Source organism: Trichomycterus rosablanca, chromosome 25, assembly GCF_030014385.1.
Source record: "Trichomycterus rosablanca isolate fTriRos1 chromosome 25, fTriRos1.hap1, whole genome shotgun sequence".
Taxonomy (NCBI): domain Eukaryota; kingdom Metazoa; phylum Chordata; class Actinopteri; order Siluriformes; family Trichomycteridae; genus Trichomycterus; species Trichomycterus rosablanca.
The window spans coordinates 2,217,817-2,240,634 of record NC_086012.1 but is presented as its reverse complement, the minus strand read 5'-3'; the positions used below and the strand labels follow the sequence as shown (position 1 = coordinate 2,240,634).

The 22,818-nt window shown below is 44.8% G+C and overlaps 1 protein-coding gene across 3 annotated transcripts in view; it reads left to right on the top strand.

Moving 5' to 3' along the window:
• cux1b (cut-like homeobox 1b) overlaps positions 1 to 22,818 on the top strand; it is a 138,877-nt gene that overhangs the window by 81,365 nt on the left and 34,694 nt on the right. Inside the window, exons 9-18 of one of the 3 annotated variants that reach the window (XM_062988181.1) lie at positions 9,470 to 9,518; positions 10,426 to 10,530; positions 11,605 to 11,793; positions 12,508 to 12,566; positions 13,131 to 13,179; positions 13,955 to 14,051; positions 16,559 to 17,230; positions 19,414 to 19,494; positions 20,371 to 20,469; positions 20,552 to 21,036. In XM_062988181.1, the coding sequence (XP_062844251.1) occupies positions 9,470 to 9,518; positions 10,426 to 10,530; positions 11,605 to 11,793; positions 12,508 to 12,566; positions 13,131 to 13,179; positions 13,955 to 14,051; positions 16,559 to 17,230; positions 19,414 to 19,494; positions 20,371 to 20,469; positions 20,552 to 21,036 (1,885 nt within the window). The remainder of the gene's footprint in view (positions 1 to 9,469; positions 9,519 to 10,425; positions 10,531 to 11,604; positions 11,794 to 12,507; positions 12,567 to 13,130; positions 13,180 to 13,954; positions 14,052 to 16,558; positions 17,231 to 19,413; positions 19,495 to 20,370; positions 20,470 to 20,551; positions 21,037 to 22,818) is intronic. The other 2 variants (XM_062988182.1, XM_062988183.1) reach the window with 2 other exon arrangements.

Sequence of the window (22,818 nt, the reverse complement as noted above, 5' to 3'; positions counted from 1 at the left end):
GGGTAGCACTGTCGCCTCAGAGCAAGAAGGTCCTGGGTTCGATCCCCGGGCGGGGCGGTCCGGGTCCTTTCTGTGCAAAGTTTGCATGTTCTCCCCGTGTCTGTGTGGGTTTCCTCCGGGAGCTCCGGTTTCCTTCCACAGTCCAGAAACATGCAGTCAGGTTAATTGGAGACACTGAATTGCCCTATAGGTGTGTGTGTGTGTGCCCTGCGATGGACTGGCGCCCCGTCCAGGGTGTTACTGTGTGCCTTGCGCCCATTAGAAAGCTGGGATAGGCTCCAGCACCCCTCACAACCCTAATTGGATAAGCGGTTAAGAAAATGAATGAATGAATGAATGTTTTACAATACATATGTACATCTCTGTGTACGTTGTTCATTGTACTGTTGTTTATACGTGCATGTTTAGCACTTTTGTGGACTGTAGTGCTGTGCGGACGATCACATTTTACGGACCAGTGATCTGCTCCCTCTTTAGTCCGTTAAATCGAGGTTCCTCTGTATCTGCATTTCTATTTTAAACTGCTAGACATGAGCTGTATTTTCCCTGTAACTTATTTATTTGAATATTTTCTTTCCTTGCTTCTGCTGAATCGGATAAATCCTGCGTGTCCCACGTTTATAAAAGCACGTTGTTGGATGTAAAGTCTTCATAATTTTTGAGGCTTCTTCATCAGACCAGTGATTAGTAGGAGTCTCCTTCCTGATCATGTTTTAAGTGGGGTGAGATCTCGGGGTTTGGACAGGGAGATATTTGAACGTTGTCTCTCCTCGATATAGCCTGGCGCTGTCTGTCCATTAGCAATGATGTCCCATCGACCACCTCTAAATACATCGATAGCTTTTCTCTCCTCACACCTCACGTCATCTTTCCCACTCTCACTTCTGATTGAGTGAGTGAGGCTTTTTTCCTCTAGAGATCAAGCAGACGGCATATCATCTCTCTCTCTCACACACACACACACACACACACACACACACCTGATTGGTCAGGTGTCCTCATACTTTTGACCATATCGTGTATTCAGACCTTGTTGGTGATATCGGTCACTGTAGTCCTGTCTGTGATGTCAGGGGGAATCCCCACACAGAAGCAGTCGATGCCCACCATCCCCCACCCGCCCCTCCTTTCCCACCGGTGTATTGTGTATCCGTCCTCACTAAATGTTCTGAGATGAAGTCCTTTATCTCTTTTTCCATCTCCGCCCGTTTTCTTCCGCCCCGGTCGGGGGAAGAGCGGCGGGCCGAGAGCGTGTCGAGCGTTTTGTCTACTTTAAGGATTAATGGTTTATCGATCGTTTGCTCTGGGCTCGGCCTCTCTGCGAGCTGCCGGGATCTGGAGCGGCCAGCCAGCCCTGACTGTAAACACCCTGTGGGACGAGGCGAGACAGGTGTGTGTGTGTGTGTGTGTGTGTGTGTGTGTGTGTGTGTGTGTGTGTGTGTGTGTGAGTCCACTTAGCCGTCTGTTGGAAACTGTGGATTTTATTCTCACTCAGACTTGAATTGAATCGAATGTGCTGAAGTTGCTGTGCTGCATCTGTACACTAGACAGCGCTATACGCCTAAACATGGACCAACAATGAATGTGATAAACTTGGAAAAACTTTATATACGCATCCGAAATGATCTACATCAGGGGTGTCCAAACTGTAAAAAATACGCAAACACGGCGCCCAGGTGGTACAGCGGGATATTCCACTAGCACACCAGCGGCGAGATTCTGAACTCCTCGGTTCGAAACTCTGTGTTGCCACCGGTTGGCTGGGTGCCATCTAGCGGGCATAATTGGCAGTGCCTGGGGAGGGATGACCGGAATATGTGGGTGGTGTCTTCAAGCGCTGTTTAAGGACCCTGATTGGCAGATAGAGGCGCCTGTGCAGAGTGCATGTGTGGAAAAGTGTTCCATTAAGGGTTGCGCAGGTCGGAGGAGGTGTGAGATATATATATATATATATATATGCAAATACGGGGCCACAGACTCTTTAGTAATAAAACAAATAAAAATATAATAACTTTACATGATTACTAACAATTCCTTCCTAAATTCCTTACTAAAACTTGAGTGATTAATGATCTATCATCCACAACTAAGATTTTGCTGATTTCACTCACCAGTTCATAATCCTAGTAGGAAGACTTATATTCTAATTTATTTTATATATATATATATATATATATATATATATATATATATATATATATATAGAGAGAGAGAGAGAGAGAGAGAGAACGAAGCTAACCCATGCCCCCTCCGATGTATTTAAGATCCCAGCTCTGGTGTGCTAGCGTGTGTTTTTTACCATTTGCGCCACCTGAGTGGCCCTTATTATACTTCTTTAAATTAAACATACCCACTTCCCTCTAAACTCCATCTTAAAAAATATTTATTTTCCCGGTGTGCCTGAAATCTTCAGCGTTCGCCATCTAGTTTTCTTTTCTTCTAAGCCACCACGTTTATCCAAAAACTCGGGAGTGTTAATGTCGGTGTAACGACACCTGGAGTTCAAACAGTACAAGCAGTTTTTTTTACACAGATTACATTCTTCTGCAACGTTCACACAAAATGTTTCAGTTTCTTAATAATTAAAATCGATGTGAGTTCAGGTCTGATTCCTTCAGTCATTTATTTTATTCGAATGATTTTCTTCCAGCGCTGCATCGAGAATCAATGAGCAGAGTCTTTCAATATCATCTCTAATCTATCAAACAGAGGGTGTTTGTTTTTCTACCTCCTCTCTCTCTGTGTGTGTGTGTGTGTGTTTGTGTGTTGGGGGTGAAACGAACAGTCATGAGGTCCATTTGGAGCCGGGCGATCCCTCCAGACGTCCCTGAAGCAGAGGCTCCAGCCGTGTCCGCTTTATTTATAGGCTACTGCTGCTAAATCATTAAGAGCCAGGCACTGCTGATCCTGCGGGGCTCTCCCTGTCTCCCTGCGAACACGACTCCCAGAGGATCCTGCAGGGTTCATGAGCAGTACACATCTGGGCAGATGCCTCAGTTACACCCCCCCTGTCCCCTCTTTGCTTGAGCTTACACAGATCTCGGTCTTTGTCTGAGATTTACGCTCAGCTGTAGAGTTATCGGCACCTTCAGGAAAGATGTGCAAGAATGTCTGTGGGAATTTAGCTCTAGGTATCCCAGAGCAATCCTCCAGGCTGCTAGGTCCACTCACATTCACAGCTTCTTCACAGGGTTAAGGTCAGGGGTCTGGTATGGTCAAAGCCTGCAGATCCATATTTGTGTTGATTAGGATTTCTGTTTTTAATAAACCTACTTTGTTTTTAAGATCTAACTGCAATTTTCAACTAATCCAACTATGATTTTTTTTAGCTGCAGCAGCAGAATCTTTTATTTCAGATCTTCTGGTACTTGATTGAAGTCCATTCTGCCCCAAATCGAAGGTTCGAAAAACCATGGGCTTTTGTTTAATAACCATGTATTTATATGTCTATTTTTCTCAAACTCACCATGGTGTTTGTTGCAGCCTGATTAAAATTACATTTTATTTATAAGTGTGCTTGAAAGGTTGAGAGTTTGAATCCCGGCTCTGTCATGCAGCCACTTTTGGGCCCTTGAGCAAGGCCCTTAACTTTGTCTGCTCCAGGGCCGTACAATGACTGACCCTGTGCTCTGACCCTAGTTTCCAAACAAGCTGGCATATGTACATGTACTGTATATATGACAAATAAAGGCGTTCTATTATTCTATTCAAATCTAGCGACTGTTTTTAATAAAACTGTATTAATAATAGTTTAAACAACATTACCGGTAAAATAAGAGCACAATGATAAAGTTACATTACAGGTTTTTCTCGTTACACACAGGAAATAGCGAGGGCAAGTGCATGCGACCTGGAGAAAGCGCGTACGTACGAACCACACGAGCGCCGTCCTTCCTCTCCACAAATATAATAATGTGTTCTTTTCTCCTCACTCATGCACACAAAAGAAGACGCCTGGCAGGGCAAGAAACCAGAGCGAGGAACACAAAGCCGACAGGAGCGTTATGAGCCGAGGCAGCGGCGAGGAAAACGGGGGGTAGGGGCGAGGAGGGGGGGGGGGGGGGGGGGGTTGTTTGCAGGGGAAATGAAAGTCTAATGGTCTAAAGCTGAGAAATGTCGTGGTGACCCTGGAGGATTTGGCCAGCGCTGCACAGGATATGAAAAAGAACAAAAATAGAGGGAGGAGAAACGGTGATAGACACCCAAATCTCACGGCCTGTATCACAGAGCGGAAAAATACGTTTCCTATCTGAGAACTTACAGTTTACAAACGATGTTTAAAAAGCTTTGTACGCTATATAAAATACAATAAATCAGTGATTCTATAGATCCACTTTGACTTGCATTAAAACAAAACATTACAAAACAAAATGTTTAAATCCTTGCAGGTATTAATCTGTGTATAGACAAAGACTAGACACATTAAAAACGTCTAAAAACCATCAATCAGTCATAAGTGTGTATATAAGGAGCATTCAGGAAAGGCACGGTCACTTATTTACATTTGCAGCATTTTGCAGACACTTTATCCCAAGCAATTTACAGTCATCACTATATACAATTCAAGCAATTGAGGATTAAGGGCCTTGCTCATGGGCCCAACAGTGACAACTTGGCAATGGTTGAGGCAGTTGTAGCCTAGTGGTTAAGGTACTGGACCAGTAATTGAAAGGTCGCTGGTTTAAGCCCCACCACTGACAGGTTGCCACTGTTGGGCCCTTGAGCAAGGCCCTTAACCTTTAATTGCTTAGACTGTATACTGTCACAGTACTGTAAGTCACTTTGGATAAAAGCGTCTGCGAAAATGCCGTCAATGTAAACCACCAACCTTATGATTACTAGTCCAGTACCTGAACCACCAAGCCACCACTGAACAAGTATTCTGCGAATAATTCAACTGTTTTGAAATGAAATGATGGATTTTAAGTATTTTACCGTCTACTGTGCATAATATCAACATCTGTAAATAAATGGCAAGAACAAAAACCTTTAGTTTGATCCCTCGGACTGCTTTGCACCTAAAACCGGGATGTTTCCATGATGGACGTCACCACATGAGCTCTGAAGCTGCTTTTCTTTGGATCAGTTGTAAGACGCCTCAGATAAAGTGGCGGTTAAATTTGTTTTGTCTAATTTATGTGCCTCTGTGGGTGGTTCAAGTCATTCTGCATTATGTTGGCTTTGAGGCCGCTTCCCTAACCCCCTGCCTCCTGCCCCACTGGGGAAGAAGGACGAGGTTTTTGTTTTTAAATCTATGTTTATACCCTCTGTTAACTCTGTTTCCAAAGTGCGCACCCACTGGGCACCCAACCACACACCCAAAAAAAAACCTTCATATTATTGGCTGATTTGTAATATTTCTTATATTTTAAAAATATATTTTTTCTTTTTCTTTTTTGTGTGTTTTTTATCTTTTATCTTTTCCTGTTTCATCTTTACTTGATCTTTCTTTCTGTAGCCAATTAAACTGCAGATCTGTATGTAGGTCATGTATGTGAGACAGTTCAGGTAGTTCTGCTCCTCAAAGTGCTGAGAATAAGGATACGACACACACTCTCTCTCTCTCACACACACACACACTTTCTCTCGCTCTCTTTTCACTTTATCACTCACTATTATCTCACGTTTTCTTTCTCAATCTATCTCCATCTCTGTCTCCATATATCTCAATCTATCTCTCATGCTCACACACACACACACACACACACACACACTCGCTTTATTAATTAGACAGCTTTATACACATGGCATCTCCCCTCACCCACCTGCTAAAACCAAACGCACGCTGAACACACACACACACACACACACACACAGGCAAACACCCCCACGGTTCGGATTAATCAAACCCAATCAAACATAATCGGCCGTTTAATTGGAATTCTAATGGTCTCTTGATTGCTCAATTAGACTCCAGGGATGAGAGGCGCTTAGATACAGTTGCTAAGGCCTCTCTCCCGATCTGTCGGTCGGCGGCGGATCGTTTATCATCTCTGTTCAACCATCACTGTGTAGAGACTTAGTTAGAAAAAGGAAAGACACACACGTGTTATAACCGCTGGCCACTTAATGAACTCGTTAGGCTTTAAGTGACGAGACTTGTGAAGCAGGTTAAGAATTGGAATTAGGAATCGTCAGCTAACAAACTCATTTTTTGGTAACTCTTAATAAACGTGGACTTCTTTACGCAGATGAGTACAGAAAAGAAGCTAGGAATGAATAACAAAGTCTCTATAATGTCATTAATAAACGTCAGTACAGAAAAGACAAGATTTCAGAAGATACAACCTAAAACAGCTTGTATGCTGGTCAGGATGGTAAAGCAAACCCCCCGTATGAGGGCACCTGAAGAGACCTGCAGAAGGTTTAGCTGGTTCACCGGTCCACCACATACAGTTCTCTGAGAGAATTGGAACAAAGTTAAACCACAATGCTGCGATACGTGAATCATTTTATACTCTCAAGGTCTCAAATCGCCATCAGCTTTACTACAACTTATTCATGTTATTCGTTTGAGCCGTTTATTTACCCCTATTAATTAACATAAGATTTAAATTAAGAGCCTTTTATTATCAAACAGGAATATTTGCAACGTTACAGCAGCTTTCAGGAATATAAAACTGTTTATATATATATTAAAAAACAGATCCACTAGCACACCAGTGCTGGGATTCTAAACTCCCGAGTTCAAGCTACTCTGCTACCAGTCGGCTAGGCGCCCTCTAGCGGGCACAGCAGACAAAATTGGCCATTTAAAGTCTACCTGGTGGGTAAAAAGACCGGACTAATCAGGGTGGGGTCTTCGACGCTGTGTAAGGTCCTCGGTTAGTATCCCGAGGCGTCTGTACAGGAATTGGAGGAGAACAGAGATCAGTGCGTGGCTCTCCGTCCGCGAATACTGGCCTCATGCGCGAATTCACCGAATGTGTGGACAAATAAGAAGGGATCAGTGAACCGCGCACGCTTTTATTGTTCCGCCACATCAGCTAGCTGGGAAAAGAAGGAGGAGGCGATTGACCTCTTTTTTATTTTTAAAGATTAAAAATGCTCTTCCACCTTAAATTTTTGTCATTTGTCCTCCCATTTAGACCTACAGGGTGAGCGGCTCTGATGCAGAACATTTAAATAAAATGATCTGGACAGTTTATAATTCCTGAATCTGAATAAATCCAGAGGTTATTTTAATAGTCTGGCACATCTGTGCTTTGATGGAGCGGTCACACGTGGCGTTCTCCGTACATTCGGGTTGCATTAGTATCAGCAGCGCTCAGTTAAAATCCCCCGTCAGCTCGTACCACTTTACCGCGGGTATCAAGCTGGCACACTTACATTCAGCCATAGCGCTCTCTTTTCTGAAGTGATGAATCACATGACCTCACACCCCACAAGCACACCCACTCGAAAACACACGCTCACATCTGTAATTAGAGGCCAAGCGTTAATTAACATAATTAAGTACTTCATGCAGAATCATCTATAATTAGATGTTAGGTTGTTAGCGTAATTAAAGCACTGGCACCACTCGGCTGTGTGTGTGTGTGTGTGTGTGTGCGCCGTGGCTCCCCTGCTGAATGCTTTAACACAAGCTAAACACAGCGACTGGAACACACAGCATGAATAGCTTTGATTTTCTATCACTTGTCTCGTCTCAAACCGAGTCTGGATGTCTCTCTGATGTCTCAGACTCGTTTGTATTTTAACTTTGACTCGCCGCTCTCTCTGTTATTGGTCTCCTCCAGATATGACTTTTTAGTCATGTTCGAGACAGGCTGACATTTACATTCTCTACCACACACACACACACACCATTCATCGGACTGATGCGGGGGCGCATGCTGCCGCTGCACCACCACAGCCTTAAATAAAGGCAGGTTCTGTCAGAGCCATCGCTCTTACGTCTGGTACTGAGGACTTCCTGTCCTGTACAGTTTGAAGGATTCTTTATTCTCAACACAGCACTGCACAAAACAAAATACGTGTTGAATTACATGAAGGACCGTGTGGGTTTGTACAGCTGGGATCTCTGACCAATAAAAAATTGACGAGAGCCAAATTGTGATGGCTAGACGACTGGGTCAGAGCATCTCCAAAACTGCAGCTCTTGTGGGGTGTTCCCGGTCTGCAGTGGTCAGTATCTATCAAAAGTGGTCCAAGGAAGGAACAGTGGTAAACCAGTGACAGGGTCATGGGTGGCCAAGGCTCATTGATGGGGACCAACACAATATTAGGAAGGTGGTCATAATGTTATGCCTTTTATATATATAGAATTCAGTCGTGTTTAGGTTATTTCATAGTTTATTATAATAAAGTGTATTGAATCGTTACTTAAAGTAATAATATATACCTGCACGTTTATAGCTGTGGTGCTGACAAACTTGTCTCTTTAAATCACTAAACTAACAAATAAATAATCAGATAAATGAATAGCACATTTGTTATTTTGTTTTATTCCTACCAATAGTAAACATCCACATTCACGTTTGTTTTCCTGTCAGAAAGTCAGAGAAGGAATTTGGAACATGGAATTTGATCAGGGTGTCCAAACTTTTTCCTCCTGCTCGAGTTCTTCAGGTTTTGACTGTAGAGAATGGATGAGAAGGATGTGATATCAGATTAGTGTATTAAACAGAGGAAAAGTGTTTCGCCGTAATCTGTGTGTTTGCCGAGAGCAGAACCGAGAGGCTTAATCAGGACCTCAGAGCTCACGGGATTAAACTGAAACTGAGAGGGTTTAATGGGTCTGCTGTGCTGTGTGCGTGCGTGCGTGTGTGCGTGTGTGTGTGTGTGTGTGGAGGCATGTGGAGTCCTTTTACTAATACACACGTATACAGTCAAGTATATTTAACCTGCATTAAGCACAGAGACGATCCACCCAAACTTTACCCAAGTAAAAGTTCTGTTAGTAAAATTCCTATTAATTACTTGAGGAAACGTAAGGAACTTGAAATAGATTGAATGAATCTGCATTGCATACATACTATTTGTAGAATTATAGACAGACGGGGTCTCATCGATCTCGGGGACTGGCCCAGACGCCTGTGCAAGTAAGGGGTGGGTCTTGGGTTCAGGTGGTCACATGGAGCATAGCTCTCCGTACGCGATACGGCTCTCTGTGGGTACCCAACACTGGCAGCTGATAAGGGGCTGCCCATGGGCGTGTCTGAGGGGGTGCGTGATGGACAGAACAGAGGTAGCGCAAGCCACAGCGGAGTTACAATCGGGAATCAGAAATGACTAACTTGGAAGGAAGAAAGGGGGAGTGTGTAAAAGTGCTGGTAACTTAGCAGTTGGTCCTACATGTATTTGATTAAGCTGAAGGACCCTTGGTGGTGTCTCTGTCACATGACTGACAGGAGGGGTCCTGCCATTCCGTCTCTGTGTTTTAAGGGTGCAAGTTGCTTTTTTACTTATATTTTGTTTAATTGTTGTTGTCACACTTTTAATCTTACTTACTGTTTTGTCTCCACAGAGCCGATGAGATCGAGATGGTCATGACTGACCTAGAGCGAGCCAATCAGGTAAGACCTGAATCATTTTTTTGTTACAATCTTTTAGGACTCGACCCGGAGTTCCGATCCTGCACTTTACTGCAGACAGATGTGGTGTAATACCCCGACGTCCCTGCTGCCACCTCCAGCTCAGTCAGCAGGTCGGGACGAGTCGAGTATTTTAGAAGAGACGTTTTTTAGGTTTATTTAAAGAGCGGTTTATTCTGTGCTGCGTTTATTTAAGCAGCGCTTCGGTTTACAAGAGAACACACTGTGCTTCTCACTGCAAATCGATCTCAATAAAATTAAACTCACACCCCCCATGATGAATGATTTTTATGGGTCCTTTGTCCATTAATAAAGGAACATTAGCAGGGCCTGTTTGGCGTTTTGAAAAGTGTTTCGGTGGAAATTAAAATATTGATTCATGTAGAATGATGATATGGAGCACGGCAAAGCAGAACTGCTACGTCTGTAATGTAAATCTGATCCTAAATCTAACCTTCTTAAAAAAACCAGCTCCAACCCACTGAGACAGGGACCATAAGAAAAAAACCTGTGGTATCTGGTACCAGCACATTCCCAGCAGGTCCTTTAACTTTGTACGTTGCGAGGTGGATGTATTAAACATCACCCCATCAATCCCACACCATAATAAAGTATTCTGGTCCTTATTCTAAACACGCTCTCTATAGAAGTGTGTAAGTTAAAAATACCACCTGAAAGCTTTTGTTCCATTATTCAGATGACAGAATCATCATGCCTGTAACTCGATTACACGTCTGCCTGACCAGTGCGGTCTGTAATATGTGGCCTGTCATTGCGTCACACTAGGAAAAAGCTGTGCGTGTTTTTCTAAGTAATCATGAGACGTTCCACACCTTTTCCAGCACCGGGTTCATTTTTTAATGCGAAATCATGATGTCTCTCTCCGCAGAGAGCCGAGACGGCAGAACGGGAAACCTACGCTCTGAGAGAGCAGCTCACGTCAGCCAACAAGTCGCTGCAGCTGGCCACACAGATCCAGAAAGCTCCGGATATGGTACGAACTCGAGATGTTTCTTCACTCCACTGACTTCCTACATTAATACTGGGAATAAAGAGCAGGGCTACAGAATGACTGCTCTCTGGATATGATGGGGGGCTTTGGGTTTGAGACATTGTATTTTGGACACCCTACCTAATTCACAGCTGTGAAAATGGCATCACAGACCCTGTAATACGCAATTAACTGTGAAATTTAAAATGTAAGGTTTGTGGTTAAGTGATTTAAGGGATTGAACGAGTTTCATTCGTGTAGCGTTCAAGTTCCTCACGTTTACTGGTTAATCTGCACTATAAGGCGTCGTAACAATCCTACGGCAATTCAGTTAGCAATAGGGATGTAACGATACATTTTTTCCCGATTTTTTTTTTAAACAAAATTAAATTGAAGACAAATTATGACAAAGTTTCCTTTTATTATTTGCTTATCTTTTATTTATCTAAATAATGAACGTCCTTTTATTTCTGAGGTAGGTACAAACTATGCAAAACAATGCTGCACATTTCCCTTTTTGTGTAAAAAAAAACAGCAATGAAATTTTAAAACAAATCCCACATTATATAAATAAATGAATAATACAAATAAAGAAAGTATCCTCACATAAATAAATTTGGCTGGAAAATTCCGAACCTGGCAACCCTGTAGTGACTTCAACCAGGCGAGGTGAACAACGCCGGCGCCCTCTGCTGTTTAAAGTGAGTATCGATTCATTATACGTGTTAACCGATTTGAATCGTTACACATGTGAATCGATTTTTAACTGTCTTGTGGTGCATCGTTACATCCCTAGTTAGCAATCGCTTAGTCCAAGATGGCGAAGCCTAAAGCAGCTAAAAACACTAATTCTGTGGACACAGAGAGGGACGTGTGTCAAAACACAGACGGGAATTTTCCTATTTGAGACGGAGCCTTTACATTCAACTATTAAGGTAGCTGTGTTGTGCGTGTTGTAGCTTCCATTTATTCTATCATTCAGTTTATGAGTGTAATTTAATGACTGGGCATCCCTTTATATATACACCATACATGTGTATCCACCACTGACTGTTGTTTGTGTTTCCCGGCGTGTAGGAGCAGGCGGTGGAGGTGGTGTCGCGCTCCAGTCTGGAGGCCGAACTCAGCGCTAAGGAGCGGGAGATGGTACAGCTGGTGGAGGACGTGCAGAGACTGCAGGCCAGTCTGGCCAAACTGCGCGAGAACTCCTCCACCCAAATCATCCAACTGGAGCAGCAGCTCAGCGCCAAGAGCGCCACGCTCAAGGTCAATTACAAACCCTGTGTTAAAATGAGTAAAACAAAGAGTCCTGAACTAGTTTTAGGGTTGTAGCCTAGTAGATAAGGTACTGGACTAGTAAGCAAAAGGTCTCTGGTTCAAACCCCACCCTTGAGCAAGACCCTCAACCCTCAGTTACTCAGACTTTAAGTTGTTTGGGATAAAAGCTGAAAATGTTCATGTAGAGTTAATTCGATTAAAAGCTCTATTAGGTGTTAAAACACACTGACATCCTGACACTCTGGGGTATAAATATTTGGTGCTCACTGTTAATAAAAGCTGCCTGAGGAAGCTGCATCATTATTTCGCCACCATGCGATTTGGAGGATGGTTAGAGAGGCAAAAATCAACAGATTTCTATCATATGCATGGTGGTGTCTTATAATCAAAATATAACAGTGCTATATCATCAAATCATTACCAATAGCACTGCAAGATTCGAACCCGGGTCTCAGCAATGGTGGTTTAGTGTAATATGCACCACCCGAGTGCCTACCCATGCTGCACCAGTACACCAAGGGAGTCTGTGTGTGTGTGTGTGTTCAGAGAGTTTGAATGGTTTCTAATCAATAAATAATAAAGATCTAAAGCTTGTGGTTACTTGATTGACGGTTAGGAGGAAACCGTTAGGTGGAATTCAGTAAGAACCTTCAGGATTCTCCTCTCACTGTCCCGCTTTTCCTCTTCCCGTTCCCCGTGCAGCAACTGGAGGAGAAGCTGCAGGAGCAGGCCGACTACGAGGAGGTGAAGAAAGAGCTGAGGTACGTTCGACTGCTTCATCATCTCCAGCACATTCAAAACTCCGCTCCTAATCGGCTTAATAAAGCACACAGGCTTTTCATTAGCTCCTCGTCCACCCGCCGGGTCGTGTTCCAAATGCCAACTCGCTCATTATGATTTATCAGAGCCACCGTTTAGCGCACGTACAGGAGACCCGACTGTGCACGTGTTAGCGTGCTGGGCTAACTGGGTTAGCGCTGCGTTAAGCTCTGATGAGGTCTCATGAGCGCATGGATGATCTGGTTAGAGCTCGTCACTGATGGACCTCAATGGATCTGGATTTTCCTGGGCCGTCTTGATCAGGTCCTCAGTGCTGATGATTTTTCAGTGACGCCACACGAGCCGATCTGATCAGTGGCCTCACAGCAAGAAGGTCCCGGGTTTGATCCCCAGGTGGAGCGATCTGGGTCCTTTCTGAAATATAACATAATTCATACTGACCTAATGTGTGTGTGTGTGTGTGTGTGTGTGTGTGTGTGTGTGTGTGTGTGTGTGTGTGTGTTAGTTCTATATTATTCTGATTAAACAGTTTTGTCTCTCTGCAGTATCCTGAAGTCGATGGAGTTTGGACCGTCTGAGAGTTCCTCAGCACAGGTAACATCAGTTAAAGGTCAAAACTTGTCTGATTCATACTGTTGGTTCCTGACTCTCTATGGGTCTGTCTGAAAACCTACTGAGCTGCCTTGCTGCCTAACTGATCAGCTGCCTCAGTAGAGAGGATTCTAATAAGACCTCGAACCCATTAGGCAGATTATTTAGATGCTCTACTTACTAAGCTAACACAGTTAACCTCAAACCATTCCAACCAATGTGCTGAGGCGGCACAACCCGCTAGCACGCCAGCTAACGTCTCCCTCCGTGTATCAAAAAACGGTTAAACTGTCCCTGACGTATAGTTACACCTTTATACAGATTAAACATCAATGAGAATTTATTTGCATTTGATTTAAAAAGAACTTCGTTGGTTGCTTCGTGTTCGTCCGCCACGTTTGTCAATTTTTGTAAGAAAAGTCGTGCTGCACTGAATGCTGGGATTGCCTTCAGCTCTAAGGAAGCATCGGACGCTCCCTCATTATTCAGTCAGATCATCACTCAGAATTAAGGCGCCTCAGTAGGAGCATTTTAAGGAATCTAAGAATTTAGACACGCCCTCTTCTCAGGAGTTGGGATGACCTAAAATGTGTCTATGTAGAGAGATCACCGGGTGACTTGTGTCATTGACCCTGTGGGTCCCTGTGCTAGTGCAGCCTTCCTAGTCAGTACTGGGTAGCGCATGTGACACATGAATTGTTCTAAGGATTTAGAAATGACCTCAAGAATTCATCTCTATAAAATGTGTAACACATTATAAATCCTCTCAACTTCTCAGGACTCGTCGAAGCCTCTGGAGGTTTTACTGCTGGAGAAGAACCGCAGTCTTCAGTCTGAGAGCGCCTCGCTCCGCATCGCCAACACCGAGCTGAGCGGTAAGTCCTCCCCGGAGAGCCCCGACACGCCCGGCTGGTGCGTTAAAGGTGCAAAAATGAGCGCGGCTGGAAAACTAGTTCCATTTCTCGTAAATTGCGTTCAGGAATCCAGCAGTGAGTTACGATCGGTTTAGGTCATCGCTAATGCCGCAGAGACTGCAAATACGTTGGAGTTTTTCAGAACGATTAGAGTTCTGTAATACTCATGCAGCTATTATTTGGGTATTACGGGATGATTTTGATAGAGCAGGGTGGAACAGGTTAATGCTGCTTAAACGGAGATACTTATTTTAAGCTGTTTTTCGTGTCGGAAAATGGGCCACTTCAGCGCTTCGCTACATTAGTCATGCCTCTTTTGATAATTGCTCATCAGCAGATGTGTGCTGACATTTTGAGTGTCGACCCAGACTCCATGATTTGCTTTTTTTCTTCTTCCATCCTTTCTGTTAATTCAGTCTACACACACACACACACAGACACACACATTCCTTGTTTTACCTCTTATACACTAAACACACAAAGACTGAAATTCTTTACTGAAAACAACATACAAAACCTGCTTAAGACTTCATCACCAGGAAAAATACTGACCTGTTTGACACGTCAGTGTGCTGATAACTTCTACCTCATCAAACAAACAAGTACCTCTTATAAAATATAATATAGTCGATCAGCAAAGACGTTCATATTTGGTTTGTACTGAAGCTGCGTGTTTGATGGAAGTCCATCTTTTTTACAGACAAAGATACTCAGTCTTGATTGTCTTGGAATTGTAATGAAACTGTTGTTTTTCTGTAACGGAATGATTCAGACTTGAAACTCTTTGTCCTGGAGAGTTTCTCTAAATGTTTATGTGGAATTATATACAAATTAGAAGCTGTCAGAATACTGGTGAGTCGAAAAGTGACTTTTTCTTCATCCATGTGATCAGTAACTTTAGGATGATCATTTTGAATCAGGGACTTAAGCTGTAGTGGCAGTGGTAGCCTAGTGTGTGGCGCTTCAGGCCATTAATCAGAAGGCTGTGGATTCGAATCCCGGTTCTGCCAGCCACTGTTGGGTTTACTTATCCAACTAAAGATGTTCCAGCCACCCTAGATTATCATTATCAGCTCATATGACTGTGAACAGTGTCACCAGTATTCCAGCTGCTTCTAATTTATTCCACACCTGCATTCTGACCATACAGATACATTTCCCACCTGGTAGGTGGAGCTTCGGGCCATGAATCAGAAGGCTGTGGGTTCGAATCCCGGTTCTGCCAGCCATTTTTGGGTTTATATATCAAAGTAAGGATGTTCCAGTCGCCCTAGATTATCATTATCAGCTCATATGACTGTGAACAGTGTCACCAGTATTCCAGCTGTTCCAGATTTTTTCCACACCTACATGCTGACCGTCTGGATTAATTTTCCAAACAGCATAGAGTATCGGGTTTTGGTTCTTCCTGACTTCTCTGAGCAAAAGACCAGAAAGAAACCCAACTTATATGGGCACAGAGTAGTCAGAAGGAACTGTGTGAGCGTGTGTAGGTCAGCTGTGAGCATTTATTTCCACAGTGCTCGGAGCCTTTCACAGAATTACCATAACTGACACGTCGCCGTGGCCTGACCTTATCTCGTCCCACTAATTTGGTCATTTGGGTCGACGAAATTAGTTTGATTCATGTTAACTCTTTCCTTTATAGTCCTGACAGTCTACCTAAAGCATGTAATTATATACGTTTCTGTGTTATATGCGGCAGCCAGTTGTTTAGTGACTTGGTATTCCGGTAGGTGAACGCGCCTCCTGTTGTCTCTAAACGCAGCGTATAATAAATACGACCTATGAAAAATTCATGGTGTTGTTTAGCCCCCAACTTTATCTCAGAGAGACGTCCGTCCGCATTAGGATCTCATTCGGCCCTCGGTGCTGTTGGACTGTTTGAACTGATTCCCGTGAGGTCAAACTATGAATATTTAGCAGATTTGTTGTAGGGTGACTGTGCAATCTGAACTTGTTGATCTTCACTTGATTTCCTTCCACTTCTAGTTTTTTTTTTTTTATTCTGTGCATTGAGCAACTCCAAACTGCTTCAGTTTTTTTTAAATACACAACCATCACGTGGAGCGTTAAAAGAGAGGAAGACGTCATCAGCAGAGGCGCTTCTTTATGTGTCTGAGCTCATGAGGAACATACATGAGGAACAGAAATGGACAAAATCTGGCTTCATGATGGTACAGGCCAGATTAAGGACTTACCTCCATCATAAAACATATACTGGTGCAGCGGATGGCATGTTGCATGTGCCACAGGACTTTGTGCCACCAGGCTGTTGCTTAAAAGAAAGGTGCAAACAACACATGCATGGGCAGTTTGTCTGGGGGGCTTAGCAAAAAAAAAATCGACTTTTTAAAAGAAAAAAAATCCTTTCTTATGTATCTTAAATAAAATACAAAACAACTTGTCTTTGCGACCCTTTTTTTGTTAACCCCCCCATAATGCATTGTGTTTGCCCTTTCTTGTAGGGTCGGCCAGCCAGAAAGGAAAGAAACAGCCCGCGCCACGCATCCCCACCCCTATCAACTCTGCTCCGCCCCCTCCCGCTCCCTCTCAACTCCTGAGTCGCACGGTCCCGAACTCAGCCGGCCCGCCCCCGGAGCCGCCCGCTCCCGCTAGCGCTAACGGCGGCCATGCTTTCACGCTGGCTCAGGACTTCTACGCCGGCACCGCTTTCCCCCTGGTGGGTAAAGCGGCGCTGGGATCGCTGCTTCAGCGCCAACTCATGCACACTTTCTACTCCAAAGCCCTGCAGGACTTCAGCCCCGCCCACTACACGCCCCTGGCGCTGGCGCCCGCTCCGCCGCGCCAGCCCTGCGCCAGCCCGGACACCAACGGCACCGCTCCGTCGCCCAGCCGCTCTGAGGGCGCGGGCAGCGCCTCCGAGGGCGAGGACATGGACACGGCCGAGATCGCTCGGCAAGTCAAGGAGCAGCTGATCAAGCACAACATTGGGCAGCGCGTGTTCGGACACTACGTGCTGGGTCTGTCGCAGGGATCGGTCAGCGAGATCCTGGCCAGGCCCAAGCCCTGGAGCAAGCTCACCATCCGAGGGAAAGAGCCCTTCCATAAGATGAGGCAGTTCCTGTCTGACGAGCAGAACATCCTGGCACTGCGCAGCATCCAAGGCAGGCAAAGAGGTGAGCAATAGCAATAGCACTGCTAAAAACTCATGTTAAAGTCAGAAAAACTCCAAAGAGCTTTAAAAGTCATAAAAAGTACAGTTTAATCAAATTAAATGACCCAACAGTAGCAGCCTGGCACTAATGGGGCTTGAACACTCATCGTATACAATAGTGCTAGTACCTAACGGCAGAGACATAACTGCCTTAACAGTGATTAGCAGGTATTTGACTCACCCCAAGTACTCCCACACCATAGACCAGAGTCCATTGAGCTATTTGGAACTGGACCCCTGCTTGTTGTTCATAAGTGGCATTGACCATAATATTACAACCTTCTTCCATATGATAACTGACATAGGGTACACATTAAGGAACTGGGGGCCAACGGCCTGGCACCAGGGCCCAACAGTGGCAGCTTGGTGATGGTGGGAAGGAACCAGTTGTAGCCTAGTGGTTCAGGTACTGGACTAGTAAGCAGAAAGTTGCTGGTTCGAACCCCACCTCTGCCACTGTTGGGCCCATGAGCAAGGCCCTTAACCCTCAGTTGCTTGGACTGTATACTGTAAGTCGCTTTGGATAAAAGCGTCTGCTAAATGCCAAAAGTCTAAATATAAAATATAAACTATTCCAGTATCTCAAATTCTGAACCATTAGTCTCTCAAGTCACCCGAACAGCAAGTCCTAGATTTACTAGTGAGGTGTAAACAGAGCTTTTTTATGACAGTTTGGGTAGGGCGTTGACACACCCTGAAATTAGACTAAATTACACCTGCCTAATCTCCACAATGTATTTTTAACTACACCAATTATTTTAAATCAGGTCGACTAACCAAAGTTGATCATGGTGCTGCTAACAATGACTGTAATATAAACTATGTTATACAAGACTATACATTAGTACTCGCTAATCGTTCATTCAATTAGCATTTTATGGCATAGTGATAAAACTCGGGCACTCGAGTTCAAATCTCAGCTCTGCTATTAGTTGTTCAGGTGCCTACACAGACGCACGATTGGCTGTGTGTCTGTAGGGGGCGGGACAATCAGTGAAACAGGGTTCCTTGTAGACCGGTCGAGGCTCTATGAGACCCCCACACCCGACAGGTCAAAAAAAGGCGTGTCTAAAGGGGCAAGTGACAGACACGGCCCTTCTCGGTTGGTCGTAGGGGGGCAGCAGGGGCGAGAGAGAGATGAGCTTCAATTGGACGTGCCTGGATTGGGTAATAAGGGGAAACTAATAAATAGAAGATTTATTTAAGCATCTAAACAGTAGTCAGTCCTCGTTTGGCACATTAATATGATTTAATTTGCCGTTATTTTGTAAGCGTGGAAGTGAAATAATGAAGCACTACATGAGGAAAGTTGCAGCGCGTGCCGTGACGGACTGTTTTCTTCTTCCTCGCTCTGCATATCGATTTAAATGTCAGTTTAGATCCTTCACATCCTTTTCATCACGACTCATTGCCACGTGAGCGAGCTGCCGATCGTCCTTCAGGCTTCGCAGCTCATCCTTGGCGAGCGCCAATCAATACCAGAACCTTTTACTAATCAATATTATTGATCGAGATGGAAGGTAACAGTAAGTTCCGGAAAGTTTCGATCCGCACCGCACCACCCGCTTCAGGACTGGCCGGACTGTATAAAAGTCTGACGTGAAGGTGATTCCCTGCGAGTCCGGTTAGTGAGCGAGGGTGAATTTGGTTGGGGATGTGTTGTGATTGATTGGGGAAGGTCATGTGAGGGAGATGCATCCAACAGAACAGTGGACGATTGGGAAATGTTGCGCAACATAGCGTGAAAAGCTGCAGCCTCACATATGCCTAGATGGGTAGTTAACTCAATATCAAAGCTTTGATCTGACCATTTAGTTACCAGTCACCTGAGTGTTTAACAACAGCCAGTGGTTTAGTGACTATATTAATAGCAGTCTGTTAAGAACTGTCAACCAGCACTGATACCTCCAAATGTCCATTAAACACATAATTTCAGATTCCTATTGGTCTAAACATGCTTTGACATTATTTGCCAGTATTAACTGGTGATCCTACATAAATATCCGTGGTGTTTTGGTGTCCATTGTCTGCCATTAAAACCCCTGTTTCCATTTTCCCGGCCATGCTAGAGTTCTCCCCTTTTTGGTCAACCACACGTACCTTTTTTCATCTTGACGTCCATATTTCTGTCGTTTTTTTTGACAGAGAGCCCAGGCCAGGCCCTTAGCCGCGTGTTTCAGGATGGCCCGAAGCGGAAAGCCGGATCAGAAGGCGCCCCGCGGACAGGTGTGTCCTATAGTCTATTTTTTTTTAACCCAAGTTGACATGATGGTTATGTATCATTGTGGCCATGGGCTTATGTTGACCTTCATTGTGGCTTCAGATCATGAACTGATCTGCTCTGTAGTCCAGTTCATAAGCACCTGATTTTTTTTTATAGGATTTTAGTTGCTGTTCTGTTAGACGGATGATTTGTGACCAAGATCCATGAACCCTGGAGCAACCGCTACTTTATTATTGTTTCACTTGCTAATCTGGACCAATCCAGAGCAAACACATATATAGTTCTTTTATTCTCAGGTGGTTTTCTGTATGTTTTTTCCTGTGGTGTTCACATGGATCCCAGACACGGATTCAACACGACTCTCGCCACACTGCAAGTCTGATTGACGTCAGGAAAAAGTTCCAATATGTAATTTTGGGATTTTTAATGAGGGCCCATGTGCCAGATCTGGGTGGTGTCAGAGCTCCCTTTTCAACAAGCGGGTGTTACGCATTTACCTTCATTGGTCAAATAAACATGCCGGCTGGCTCGTTTGGGTTTTCAGTGGTGCCCTAAAACTGCCAGCTGTATTCCAAGCCACAAGGAAAGGATTGGCATGAACAGAAACTGGCATAAACGTAAACTGTTAGACAGACTGCTTACAATGGCGACAGAGTTTAAACGGACACTGGTTTAGGACAGTGGCATACTGGAATTTGGCTGATCACATTAGTTCTCACCCACACCTGCAAAGGAGAACAATGGCCAGATGTTCTTGATAGTAAATTAATTATTTAGGCTTTTATTCTTGTTGTTCTGGTACTTTGTTTTGTGTTCTTTCCTAAAGCTTTACATGAATTTCTTGGATTGATCTTTTGCCTCATTTTTCTTTACTCTAGGGAACATTACCACCCGAATTCGCACCCCTGACACAGGCTCAGATGAAGCCATCAAGTCCATCTTGGAGCAAGCCAAGCGTGAGCTACAGGTCCAGAAAGGCAAGTCTTTTTTTTTTTTTCTTTAGATTTTAGAAATCCGCATCCAATAACTGCGGTCCTAACCTGGTTCCTCCTCTTTCAGCCGACTCCTCCATGCCGCCATCCTCATCCGGTGGCGGAGGAGGCTCAGACGAGGCCATCCGCTCCATCCTGGAGCAGGCCCGGCGCGAGATGGAGGCCCAGCAGGCTTCCTTGTCCTCGTCATCCTCTTCCTTGTCGTCCTCCTCCATCTCGTCCTCCTCGTTTTCTCATTGTGATGTCTCGCTGCTGTCGCCCAAAGTTCTGGCACCATCGCCGCTGAGTGCCCCGCTGCCTGCCTACAGCCCTCTCGCTCTGCGCCTGAAGAAGCCCCCTCCGCTGCTGGCCTCATCGTCCTCTTCACCGTCCTCGCCGTCTCCGTCCCCTTTGCTCGATTTCAGCAACGTTAAGAAGGAACGTCCGGCGTCTCCGGTGCAGGACGGAGCTTCCAGGGCCGTGTGGAGGGAGCAGTGGTGGAGCAACCTGCAGCCGGAGAGGCGAGGACCTGGCCTGCCTGATGAGAATCACAGCGCCGAGGACTCCAAAGAGGTGAGGGTGTTTGCTTTGGTCTTCTTTCCTTCTGCAGGTAGGAAGTCAGAACCTAGAAAACGGATGCATGGGGTGCGTGGAGTAATCCGAAAGGGAATATTGGAAACTCTTGCATGGCAAAGTGAAAGCTTGGGCTGAAGACAAACTCTGCATGACTAAATGTTTTTCTGTAACAAAGCCTGGCAGCAGCCTGAAGCCTGGGCATCTTTGTTATGCATGGCAAGAGGAAGTAAATTTGTCTTGAGAATGGGAATTAAAAGTTACCGTTAGCCTGGACTCTGTTGATTAATCTTTGCTTTGATGATGCTTTATGTGCTAAAATTTGGCCTGTGGTAGCCGGGTGGATAATGTTTTGTTTAATAAGTACAAATTCCAGGAACACCCTTTGTTCCCCTTGAGCGAGACCTCGTCTAAATTGTGGATTGCTTAAAATAAAAGCCTCCACAAATTCTGTCTATAATTTCACATCAAAGAGTCAAACTCAGGTTCAGGGTGGCATTTTTTCCGAAGCAAAGGCCTGTCTCTTTCCCTTCCCCTTGCCGGCCATCCCTTGCCCCGTGCTGGACAGTACAGACTGACGTTGGCCCCCCCCCCCCCCTCTGTGTGTGTCTCTATGCCAGACTCCCCCCAGGCTGCTCGATGCCCCTCACTACTGGAGCGAGTGGCACCATGCCAGCTCCGCCTACCCGGAGCTCAGCGGCACCCGCGTGCCGAAGCCGGCCAGAGCCCCCGTGCCCCCGCTGGCGCCCGAGCACTGCCAGCTGTTCTCATGCCGCGAGCTGGACACGGTGGAGCTCACCCAGCTGGTCAAAGAGAAGTTGGCCAAGAGTGGCGTGTGCCAGCGCTTGTTCGGAGAGAAGGTCTGCGTGCCCATGTGTCTCTCTTATCTCCCTAACTTTCTCACCCCACACCCCCCACACCCACCATCCTAACAACGACTAACTTCCTCTTCCTACTCACACCTTGTTCGTAGTATTCAACAACTAGAAACAATTAGGTTCATCTACTAGGGTTAGACTAGTACTAGGGCTACTAGTTTAGCTTTTTATTGAAGATAACTAATGTGCTCCAAGGATAAAACAAAACATTTGTCAACCACCTTCTTGATTCTCCACCTCAGACCTGGGCTTTGCCCTGGAGAAAGCACATCTGTTTCTTTACACCACATCTGGTCCAGCCATCAGTAAAAGCCCTATACGCATTAGTCAGCCCTGTTTTGTCTTCTACATTTGTTCCTATCAGCATGTCAGTCTGAGCTTTCCATTGTGCACTGAATTGAGCTGAATTTAATTACAGTACAACCTACTGCAGTAGACTTTTCTGTTGTCTGCCTAATGCAATAAGAGCACAAGAGTGGGTTACATTTCTTAATTTTGCCGAGTTCGCCCAGTTCGAACTGGCCTTCATCTTATTAAGTTTTGCACCTGACCAGGAGGAGTCTCGATAGTAAACTTATAGCCGTAATTGCATTTTTTGGTTGCTTAAGCTGTATACTCACCAGTCACACAGTAGGAACCAGGTATTCCTGCGCTCTGAACAGACTAGCAAGCCCGATAAAGGACATAAACAGAGATATTAATGAACGAAAGCTAAACATGCACACCCCTGAATATGGGTTATCCAGACAACATTGTCTGAGTCTCAAAATAAGCACTGGTTGCTCTGAGGTGTTAAAGAATTAAAGATAGTGGTTGGCATCGTTTCCTTTATTATTTATTGTGATTGTCCTCCAGAAAGTATGGGATCTGTCAGTGGTCATCATGGTTTAATGGACGCTTCATC